Source organism: Camelina sativa, chromosome 20 (genome assembly GCF_030686135.1).
Source record: "Camelina sativa cultivar CO46 ecotype springtype chromosome 20, ASM3068613v1".
In the NCBI taxonomy this organism is placed as follows: domain Eukaryota; kingdom Viridiplantae; phylum Streptophyta; class Magnoliopsida; order Brassicales; family Brassicaceae; genus Camelina; species Camelina sativa.
Genome location: NC_141899.1, coordinates 31,901,316 through 31,914,118, shown reverse-complemented (window position 1 = coordinate 31,914,118; position 12,803 = coordinate 31,901,316). Strand labels below are relative to the sequence as shown.

General features: G+C 33.0%; 1 protein-coding gene across 1 annotated transcript; it reads left to right on the top strand.

Annotated features, from left to right (window-relative positions):
* The first annotated feature begins 9,254 nt into the window (after positions 1-9,254).
* On the top strand, positions 9,255-12,803 carry LOC104771702 (uncharacterized). Its single transcript, XM_010496269.3, has 5 exons — positions 9,255-9,854; positions 9,961-10,065; positions 10,182-10,310; positions 11,872-12,360; positions 12,454-12,803. The coding sequence occupies exons 1-5, from the start codon at positions 9,379-9,381 to the stop codon at positions 12,557-12,559; spliced, it is 1,305 nt and encodes a 434-aa protein (XP_010494571.1). The 5' UTR covers positions 9,255-9,378; the 3' UTR covers positions 12,560-12,803.

Sequence of the window (12,803 nt, the reverse complement as noted above, 5' to 3'; positions counted from 1 at the left end):
TATATAAGGATATTATTGAAAATGGATTACAAGAGAGGGTATTTCTTTTAAAATTATTTGTTGTTAAGTCTTACTTTTAGATGATGAAAGTAAAATTAATATATAGAACAACATTAAATTATCTATCAAAGTAATATTTTTTTTTTGTCAACTATTAGGCCACAACTGGCCGGCCTATTAACCAAATTCCTACGTTCGTAGGAAGCGGGATTCGATCTCTGGTTTGATGGTGCCTTCTACAGATGGACTTACTTCCTGCCATTGCACTAAGGTCACTTCACTATCTATCAAAGTAATTTTATAGTAAGGTCTTGCAATTTTATTTTTAGACTACTTATCAGTTTTTTTTCCAAAAAAAGACAAAAATGTAAATAAATATAATTTATCTTAATTACTTAACGAAAAGACCAAATTCAATTAATTTTCCGGTAACTAAAACAATGGCCCTAACGAAAAGACCAAATTCAATTAATTTTCTGGTAACTAAAACAATGGCCCTATTATTATAGTAACATATCGTTAAATATTTTTAACAAATCTGTGTAATTTAACTTTTTTCTCTATCTCAAAATGACTCTTTTATGAAGCATCATATAATATTTATATATTAAAATATTATAATTAATCTGTAATATTATAAAAATTAATTTTCAAGAAATATATTAACAATTACATGTACATTTCATATACAATTGAATAGAAACTTGATTCTTTATTTCAAATTAATAATGCATACATAATCCACACATCGCGTGAACTACTTTCTAGTATATATATATACGACGTATGATATGGTTCGGTTTGGTATTAAATACTTTATAGTGGACCATATATATAACTTATGAAATGGTGGACTACACTTGAGAAAGCAAAAATGTACTTTACCTTTTAACCTATATTCTAGTTAATTTTTCGATTCTTTCGTTTTTTTATAATAATTATTGCTTATAATAAGAAAAAGACACAAGAGAATCGATGATAATTGCACGTCCCACTAATGACTTATTCAGCATCTCATCTTTTACTTTTGCCACTTGTATTTCCTTTTTCCTCCTCCCTTCGTGTCCGCCAAGTCCTCGGGACAAAAGAAGAAAGATAGAGTTAAAAAACGACTAATAACAAATCAAGTGAGTTATATTAATATACTATGATTACAAAACTAACATTAAAATATATAGAAGGACCCACTATTTTAGTGAAAGTATCTTAATGTTCACATCTGTCAATCTTTTTTTTATAGGATTTTCTTCTGACTTGTTTCAGGTTTCTGTCGTTTAATTTATAATATTTTAATTTTATTCAATATCCGTTTTACTTTTTGCGTCTTTGCGATTTTAAGGTAAAACATTTTATCTTCGGACAAGTTCTTTGCTTTTGTATAAAGTGACAATTGATTTGATCAAGGATGGTTCTCGCGAGATGGTTCTGGCTCCGGTCGTTCTCCATCCATATACAATATGGAAAAAGTCAAGTAAAATCGATTTGAAAAATCAGTATATTGATATACTAATGAGGTTCCAAAAATACTGATGTTATTTATTGTATTTAAAAAAGAAACAATGCAAACTTTTATTTATTTATTTAGTGGATATCGTCTTCTTAATATAATGTTTATACTTTATAGTTGAAGTCATTTTTAGTGTTTCGTTTACTCAAATTACGAATAGTTGAGTAAATTCTTTATAAAGTATAGTTGAGTAAATTTTGTAACCATGATTGGACCTTTTATTATAGACCCCATTTTTCCCAAAGCAAGGAAGAAGGCAAAGTCATCGTGGAGTGGGTCTCTTACACATCCACGTTTCAAACATCTCAAATGATGTGTTGATTGATTACTTTGTCTTTTGGGACCAAACTGAAAAATCTAGATATATAGAACGTTTGATTGATTAGAGAGTACAACCATATTTTGTTTCATACTATACTTTTAGAAGTTGGATTAGACCGTCTCTGTCGTCGCTTCCAAGTTGTAATGATTCACCGCGAAGTCCAGTATTGAAGCATTACAGTTTATATTTCTTCGAAGGATACATCATATTCAAATATATTTTAGCTAGGTCTATATAGAACCTGACCACAGTAAATAACCCATGAAAATTTTCAGTTAACTCTACAACCACGATGAAGTTGAGGTTAATTTTTTCATATAAAAATGTAGACTGTTTTCAAAATTTCATTCTAAAGTCTACCCTACCCGTTAGGTTAGAGTTTAGGAATCATCGTCCCACCTATCTAAATGGAATGATTTAAATGCACTCCATAATCAATTTGTCCCCACTAATCCCGCCGCCTAAGTGTTTAACCACGACACGGTTTCAGATCTAGTCACTCATTATTATAAAGTATATGTCTATCATACTAGTATATTTTATGACATAAAGAAAATCACTATCATGATAAACAAAGCTGACTTTACCTCGGCCTCTGTTACCGGACCTATAAGCCGCTCATTCTCCTCATCAGTAATTACCGGAATTACCTTCCTTAAAATCTCCTCAAAGTTTTCCGGATTTGTTGACGTAAACAATTCCTCGAAATATGATACTGCCGTGTGACAAATGTCCCCATCCTCAGTTGACCAAACATTGTCTTTAGAAAACAAGCCAGTAATTCGATTGCGAGCGCGTCTTTGAAAATACTTTAAAGCCCCAGGCCCGGACGGGATGACTGCTCTGTTTTTCCAGAAAGCTTGGGGAATAGTGAAAAGGGACGTAGTGGCTTTGGTTAATAGGTTTTTTGTGGAGGGGATTTTTGAAAAGGATCTTAATCGTACTCATCTTTGTCTTATTCCAAAGGTGGCAAAGCCTACTAGGATGGCAGAATTGCGGCCGATTAGTCTATGTAATGTGGGATATAAAATCATCTCGAAAATACTGTGTCAGCGGCTTAAGAGGGTTTTACCTGGTCTTATCTCTGAGACCCAATCGGCCTTTGTTCCCGGCCGGTTGATCTCAGATAATATACTTATTGCACAAGAGATGTTTCACGGTTTACGTACTAACCCGTCTTGTAAGACGAAATTTATGGCCATAAAAACAGACATGAGTAAGGCTTATGATAGGGTTGAGTGGGATTTTGTGGCAGCTTTGTTACGAAAAATGGGTTTCGCAGAGACATGGGTGTCCTGGATAATGTTTTGTGTCACTTCGGTTGAGTATAGAGTTCTCCTTAATGGCCAGCCAAATGGTTTGATTATTCCACAGAGAGGGTTACGACAGGGAGACCCTTTATCTCCTTATCTGTTCATTCTATGTACAGAAGTTTTAATTGCTAATATAAGAAAGGCAGAAAGGGACAGACTTATTACGGGGATCAAAGTTGCAAATAAATGCCCGCCTATTACGCATTTGTTGTTCGCGGATGATAGCCTGTTCTTTTGTAAGGCAGACAGAGAACAATGTCGGGTTATTCTAGATATCCTAAAGCAGTATGAATCTGCTTCGGGTCAACAAATAAATTTTGCAAAATCATCGGTCCAGTTTGGTCACAAAATTGAGGACACAACGAAGTCGGAATTACAGGATGTTCTTGGGATCACCACTTTGGGTGGTATGGGGTCATATCTTGGTTTACCTGAAAGCTTGGGTGGGGCCAAAACCAAAGTTTTTTCTTTTGTTCGTAAACGGCTTCAGAGTCGCACGAATGGTTAGACGGCAAATTTGCTTTCGAAAGGGGGGAAAGAAGTAATGATTAAATCTGTAGCTACTGCTGTGCCTGACCTTCGTGATGTCTTGTTTTCGGATCCCTAAAACAATCACATCCAAACTTACTAGTGCGGTGGCGAACTTTTGGTGGAGTTCTAATGGACAGTCAGGGGGCATGCATTGGCTTGCTTGGAAAAAACTATGCGTTAGTAAACAGCTAGGTGGTCTTGGATTTAGGAATGTGGATGATTTTAATACAGCCTTGCTGGCTAAACAGCTTTGGCGACTAATTGATGCTCCGGATTCCCTGTTTGCCTGGGTTTTTAAAAGTAGGTACTATAGGAATACGCATCCGTTGGATCCAATTAGGTCTTACTCCCCATCGTATGGGTGGAGGAGTATCTGTTCCGCTCGCTCTCTGGTTAACAAAGGACTTATTAAACGGGTTGGCTTCAGGGACACCATTTCCATATGGTCTGATCCTTGGGTGCCAGCTCAATTCCCGAGACCAGCTTTAAGTAGGGGCCCGGTAAAGGACCTCTCCCTTCAAATGACTCATTTAATTGATCGTCAGACTAACTCTTGGCGGATGGACATGCTCTATGAGCATTTTGCTCCAGACGATGTGGCTTTGATCCAGGCTATACCTCTAGGTGGTAATCAGAGGGCTGATTTTTTCGGTTGGTATTTTACGAAAACAGGGCGGTATACAGTCAAATCGGGCTATCACACAACACGTTTAGATGAAACGCGGACTTTTAAGCCCTGTGGTTCTGGGCCGGAAATTACCCCCCTCCTAGCTAGCGTTTGGAGGGTCCGTTGCCCTCCTAAAATTCAACATTTTATGTGGCAAGTCCTAACTGGATGCATTTCGGTTTCGGCTAACCTGGGGCGTCGAGGTCTTGCATGTGACATTGGATGTATTCGTTGTGGAGCGGATGAAGAGACAATAAATCATGCAATTTTTGTCTGCCCTCCTGCTCGACAGGTATGGGCTTTGGCCCATGTCCCGGTGGGCCCACTCTCCTTTCCGACGGAATCGGTGTATGCAAATGTGGACCACTTCTTAGGACAGCAAAATCCAGGGGCAAATATTATGACTTTTCCTTGGCTTATGTGGTATATTTGGAAAGCCCGAAATGCACGAGTTTATGAAAATATTGTGGAGAAATCGGAGGATATTGTTAGGATTGCAGAAGGCGAAGCTACATGGTGGCAGAAGGCACAACTCGAGGAGGATATCGGTATCCCTGTTTCATTCCCAGTAGGTTTATCGGTTCCGGCGGCCACGAACACACTTCCAACTGAGTTCTCGGGTTACCGTTGCTTTATAGATGGTTCCTGGAAAGCAGGAGACCAATTTGCAGGCGCTGGATGGTGTTGTACCTCACTACAGGATGCGTCGCCGCTGATGGGCGCTAGGAGTTTTCGTCGAAGTCTATCTCCATTACATGCCGAAGCTGAAGCTTTCCTGTGGGCGATGCGGTGCATGATTGGCCATGATTTTGGGGACGTGGCTTTCTATACGGACTGTGCGGATTTGGTGAAGATGGTGTCTTCTCCCTCTGACTGGCCAGCTTTCTCGACGTACTTGGACGACATCACGATGGATAGGGAAGAATTTTCTTCTTTCTCTTTATCTTATATTTCAAGAAAAGCTAATGTAACTGCGGACTCTTTGGCACGCCAAGCGCGTACCTCTCCGCATCATGTTCTGTTTGTAAACAATTTTCCTTCCCATTGGCTCGTTTGAGCTGATCTTTTGTAGACAAAAAAAAAAAAAAAAAAAATCACTATCATGATTTACTTAATTTTGTGTATATTTTTTGTCATGATTCGGACGGACAATCAACCTCTGTGCTAATCTTGAATTCCATTTGCTTTAATTAATGTTTAAAGTTACACTGTTCATAATCAAATCACTATTACTTCAGAGTTCAGACCAAGAAAAGAAAATCACTATTAGTTTCACATGACACTCATATTTGAATTCACTTTGCTTTAGTTAATGTTCCTGTTCATAAACTCTACTAGTTTCACATTACAATCAAATACTATATGACAGGCCATCGAGAAACTTCTTCACCTACTTCTCAGGCTAATTTACTAAATCTTTATCAGAAACCGTATTATGAATATGTGGAAGTTGTATAATGAAATCGGGCTACTTAATTAATATACAAACTAGATTAAGACCCGTGCTAGAGCACGGGTTAAAATTCATTTTATTTATATTATATTTTTTATATAAAATATAATTTTATGTTATTGTTTTTAAAAGTTTTTTTTTCTGATAAAACGTTATGCAATAAAATCATATGATAATTATGAAGGCTTGAAAAAGAATACATATTTTGTAAGTTTTATATTGTTAATGATTCTAGATAAGTACCCGTGCAATAACACTGGTTAAATTTTATTTTATAATCTATATTTTAACCCACTATTTAACTTGTAACCAATCAATCTATTAATTTTGTAATCTATCTTTGGTTAACGTTGTGATCTATTGATAAAATCTTTGGAAAATAAAAATTTGTAATATTGTGTTAAAAGATCTTTGGAAACAACGAGATATAGGACTAGTAAACCGTGGGAAATGAAGCGGACAAATCCAAGCAAATCCTCGGATTCTATTCTTGGAATATCCATGATTTTATTTGTTATCATTAATATATCAATTATCAATTTGGAATATACCTAATATTTAAGTGTAACCATTAATATTAATATATAGATTAATCTATAACCTATATATAACCTATTTGTAACCATTTATTAAAATTATAAAGTTTACAAAAACTATGTTGTGTACTTCCCTTTTATTAAAAAGGAGCACGGGTTAAAATTCATTTTATTTATATTATATTTTTTATATAAAATATAATTTTAAGTTATTGTTTTTAAAAGTTTTTTTTGGATAAAACGTTATGCAATAAAATCATATGATAAATATGAAGGCTTGAAAAAGAACACATATTTTGTAAGTTTTATATTGTTAATGATTCTAGATAAGTACCCGTGCAATAACACTGGTTAAATTTTATTTTATAATCTATCTTTTAACCCACTATTTAACTTGTAACCAATCAATCTATTAATTTTGTAATCTATCTTTGGTTAACGTTGTGATCTATTGATAAAATCTTTGGAAAATAAATTTGTAATATTGTGTTAAAAGATCTTTGGAAACAACGTGATATAGGACTAAAATCTTCCAAAAATACAGTTTGGAATATCCATGATTTTATTTGTTGTCATTAATATATCAATTATCAATTTAGAATATACCTAATATTTAAGTGTAACTATTAATATTAATATATAGATTAATCTATAACCTATATATAACCTATTTGTAACTATTTATTAAAATTATAAAGTCTACAAAAACTATGTTGTGTACTTCCTTTTTATTAAAAAGGAGATTAATAAAAAAATTAACATTGACAAAAAAATAATATTAGAAGTACGAACACCAAACAAGTTGTAGTACTACATACGATTTTAATTTAACAAACAAACTAATCAATTAGTTACCAATTCATGTTGTGATGCATGTCAAAGATGTTTATCATATGAAAATATTGAAAGATATGATTTGATTGTTTTAAACGCTAAATAATATCATCAGTTTCCAATGATTCTACGTCAGTTTAAAAAGATGACGGAGAATTTTTTGAATATTTTAAAGCTGCCCAAACCCAATGACAATCTTACGCGGCTATTATAATTTTTAAGTAACTAAATCCAATTATGAAAAATGATAAGTTAAACGTCGAAATCAATATGAGCAGGCAAAATGGTAATTTGAAGAAGACTATATAACTTAATTGTGATCCGTCAAGATGCATGCACGCATAAGGTTATATATTAACTAAAGGGGTTTACCAAAAACTATCCTAATTCTTAAACAAATATAATACATGGGATAATCCTTACGACATAGTAAACAATCTTTATCAATTTTAATAAATTTTGTATGATGGAATTAGTAGATAGGCTATAAAAATATATAGTTATATGACATATGTTTTTGGTTGGGTTTGTTACCGCCTTTGCTATACATGTTGTTTTTATAGCACCGGCCTCACTATAAATAATGTATTCTGTAATAATCACCGATTGTCCGATATAGCAATAATATCTTCTTAAAGTAAATTAATTTATATGTTAGGAGAATTCTCGTAGAGATGGCAGATAAATGTTTTGCATGATTGGACTGAAAAAGATGGTGAGAAAAACTCAAAAGTTGAGCATCGACCTTTTCTATTTTTTTTTTTATAATATATAGTTACCGTATATGTACTCGAGTCGAGACCTTCACGAAGCGATTTCTGTGTAATCATAATACATTAGATTAAAATAAAATATTATTATATTGGAAGAAGACTTTATTTGTTCGATATTCTAAATACAAAGAATTACATCGAGTGCTATCATCATCATCATTCAATTTCATGTTTGGTTCATGTTGGTCAGTCATGAGATATGGATCGTGACAGCAAAACCTAATCTGTATAATATCAATATATCATCAAATACAAACCCTATAGCGGTTGGATTAGTTATCAAATCAATTAACATTGCTTTTATTAAATATTATTCTAAGTTTTGTCATTAGTCTGTTGATAAGACGAATATAGTTTTAATGTGTGCTTCTTAATCTGACCCCTTCTCTATAGTTTTTTAGGTACAATTTGCACAAAAAGAAAAATGAACCTAAAAATAAATCTTTTTTGTAAACAAGTTTTCATCTTTAAAGATCAAATCTATGATGATTCCAAATTTGATAAAATTTTTGAATGGGCTTTTAAAAGTCCAATTCATATTGCCATATTGGTCATAGAAAGAAAACCCCCTCTGGACATAAAATGGGATATGATAGAAATAAACCTACTTTGGTTTTGGGCTGAAGTTGATTTTTCTTATTAAACGATTTAAAGGCTTCTTATTACTACGAGTGTAAGAAGGGTCTAGGACAAGTTAGAAAAGGCATATTGACATATCAACGAGTGGACCTGAATTGATATGTGCGAACAATACATGAGCAACTCAAAACTCTCAAAACACATTTCTACTAGATTTTTATAGAAGAGCGTGTAAATGTCATATTTGTCTCTAATACCATCACCACCAAACAAGAATGAGGATGAAGCGGATCATTGTAGAAGAAAAGATTACGATCACTAGTGTCTAGTCGAGAGATATTACATATAATATGAAAGTTATTGACAGTGTAGGAAATGTTAAGTTGGGTGAAGAACATTTAATGTAGACTACCGATAGGAAATAACCATGCTCCATGCAATAGTCAGTGGGAACACAAAGAAAGGTGTCACAATTTTTGGTCAACTATAATATTTTCTTAATTACTTTATCTATATATATTAGGCAAATTTTCTTAGAGAGGTTAGTCAGAGAAGAAGTCAACTTGTTTTCTAGATATTAATATTATTCGAAAACTAGTTTGACCAAAGAAAAAAAAGACAAGTTGTCAACTAGTTATGTAATCTTTTGCAACTTCTATTTTTGGCCACTAAATTTTTGAGGAAAATGCCAAAAAGTAGTTTTTTGCAAAATATTAAACATACGATCAGTGACGATAATAATATCACCTGTCTAACTCTATAAAGTACTTTCAAATTCAACCCAAGTATACACATAAGCTTCATCAGTCCATATAGCAAACTCAAACAAGATACGATAAAACTCCTTTTGTTTGCTCTTCGATATGGCAGGATCATCTTCTTTTTCTTCTTCTAATGTCTCATTGATCCCGACGGGACTTCAAGTGTTCATCAGTTACCGGGGGAAAGAGCTACGCGACGGCTTCGTCGGCTTTCTTTTGCGTGGCTTTAAAGACAAAAACATTAACGTGTTTACAAACGAGCAAGAAGAGAAGGGCAAAGACCTAATAAGTGAGTCAAGATTTGCGTTGGTTATCTTCTCCGAGGGGTACACCAAGTCAAAAAGGTGTTTGGACGAGCTGGTACATATCAAGGAACGCGTGGATCAAGGAAAACTTAGAGTGATTCCCATCTTCTACAAGCTTGATGCCACCGTGGTGAATGGTCTTAAAGGAAAATTCGGGGATAACTTCAGGGATCTGGTTGAAAGATATCAACATGAACCAAAGAGAATACAGAAATGGACGGAAGCTTTGAATTCAACTTCCCAAACATTCGACATGCCCTTGCCAGCATACAGGTCTCCCACTTTACGTTCCTATCAACAATTAAAATGGTAACTTGTATCATATTTCGACAAAAAAAGCTAGATTGTATCATTTATTATGTGTTTGGATAACTTTCAGGATTCTGGAAGAAAAATATCGACATGAACCAGAAACATTCCAGCAATGGAAGTCAGCTTTGAATACTATTTTCCCAAAGTTATCCTTGACTTTGTCAAATTACAGGTTTTTATTTTCCACTTTGATAAAATGGTGGATCTACTTAATTAAGATAATTTTTTTTGTGTTCGGATACCAATTGAAGAAAGCTTTTATATATATATGTATTTTGCATATCAAAGTGAGACATCCGAGAACGATTTCATAAGCTTAATCTGCAAAGGAATGAATGGCAATAGAGGAGAAGAAAATAGTGACTGTTTATTGGTCCCAGCAAGGGGACTCAGTCTCAATAAGCACGAGGCACCAAAGTAAGTTTTTCCTTAAAAACAGAACAGAACTCTACAAACATCAAAGCTTTTATTTATCGGGGAAAACATTACTGTTTTTTTTTTTTTTCTTATTGGGTTGACTAGTATATCATATGAATAGCGAAATAATGTAATAAGTGAATAGTTGTTAGTGAAACAAAATAAACTAGAACTAGAATTTTTTTTTTTTTTTTTTTTTTTGTAGTATAATTATAAAACACTGAAAAGCTAAATTTAGTATAAGATCACATTTTTATATATATATTTATATCTATATTTCTAACACATTAGTATTACATAATGGAATTATTTTACCAACGTAAAAATTTGATAAATATTCTGAATGGTAAAAAATAGTGGAATCATATAGTATATATTAAATATGTGAACAAGTGTTATATACCACCATTCATCATCGTTATTAGATTTTTGATTGCTAATAGCTAACATAAATACTATATATCTATATATATTTACGGCTTTGGTTTCACTGCATAATTAACCCGCGGTAGTTCGGTACACCGCAGGACAAAATTATTTATAACTAAAATATTTAAATTATAATTTATGTTTGTTGGTTAAATAGGTTATAATTATATAATAATTGTTAAATAAACCATATAATACCGCAATATAATTTATTTTTTACATAATATTTATAATTAGATATGTCTATTCTCTGATACCGATAGTGTTAACAAAATAATGAAATGATGTTTTATCCCTATAACACCGAATTAATAATATTTTTTAATCTATATAAATAGTTAAATATCGATAAAACCAGTCCGCTATATAACCCCGTCCCGAGATATTTTAACTCACACTATATCATCTTAATTTTTAATATTTATTGTGTATCCACGGTATAATATTTATCATATTTAACTTTTTAAAAGTTTTAAATATTTTTCATATTTAACCTTTTAAAAATATTTAAAATAAAGAACCGGAATAAACCAAATAAAAGTTTTAAAGTTTGAATGCCTGATAAATCAACCTTTCTACTCATTTGTATTCAGAATCATTTTGGTCTCTTTTATAATATGACTCTGAACCATTGCCCAATTTTTTTAGACGATGTGGGATATTGTACCCGTATTTTTTTATTCATCTATTGAGTAATATATGTCCGTTTTTAATTTTTTTTTATTACATCATATGCAGGAAAAAATCACAATTTTTATTAACTAAATGTATTATAGAATAATTCAATATAATTTAAATATAAATTCAAATAAATAATGAAAGGAAATCATATATTTATGTTTGAATGAGGTAGAAAGATTTTTTTATTTTTCTAAATCTTACCTATAATTAATTTTGAAGTTTTGGTAACTAATATTAAAGTCAATGCATTAAATGTAAAAACTTTCCAAAATGAATTTTTTTTGTCAAAAGTTGCTACAAAAATACTAGTATAGATATTATTTCGAGAATCCAAACATATAATGAAATTGGTAGCATTACATTCAAAGCAATCTGACAAAACATAAAAAGATCAAACAATTTATAATTAACCTAAACTGTCTTTTTTGCATTGTCCTCTATATATATAAAGCTCTCTCATGGCTGCTTCATCTTCGGTTGTGAGACCCAACTCGCTGGGGCCTCAAGTTTTCATCAACTTCCGGGGAATAGAATTGCGCAGAAACTTTATAAGCTTTCTCTACGCTGCCTTGAAAGAAGCGGATATAAACGTCTTCATAGACGAAGACGAGCATTTGGGATCAGATTTGGTTAACCTATTGAAGAGAATAGAAGAGTCTGAGATCGCACTAGTGATCTTCTCCAAGGATTACACAAGTTCGCGTTGGTGCTTGGATGAGCTGGCCAAGATCAAGGAACGCAAGGACCAAGGCCGTCTCATAGTGGTTCCCATCTTCTACAAAATTGAACCTTCCGTCGTGAAACAACTTAAAGGAGAATTTGGGGATCGTTATCGGGATATGAAACGCGATCATCAACACCAACGAGAAAGAACTATAAAATGGAAGGAAGCCTTAGTGTCTATTCCCGAAATAAAAGGCATGTTCTTGCCAGAACAAAGGTACTTTTTCTTTTCTTTTTGCCAAGTAGAATATACATCTAGAACCTGATAAGCTTTCTCTTGTTGATATATTTCACTTGTATGGTATGACAGTAACGTGACAGATAGAGAGTTCATAATCTCGATGGTTGACAAGATTCAGATATTGTTGGAGGATATGGCTGGCAGAGGTAACCTAGAAAGAAACAGAACGATGTAACGACATCATCGTATTCGTAACTTTGGGTAAATGAAACAAGGAGTTATTTGTGTTTTAGTCTTTTCTTTTTTTCTAAATATTGTAAGCTTCTAGATTAATGTACGTGACTTTCAAGTCTATGGTTTTGATTTAACCTCAGGTCGGTTGTGACCATGCATACATAAGAGTTTTGTTTTTCTCTTTGACGTTTCCGTTTTTGATAAGAAATCATGTGCTGATTCGAAATTTCGAATAGCTTCATCAA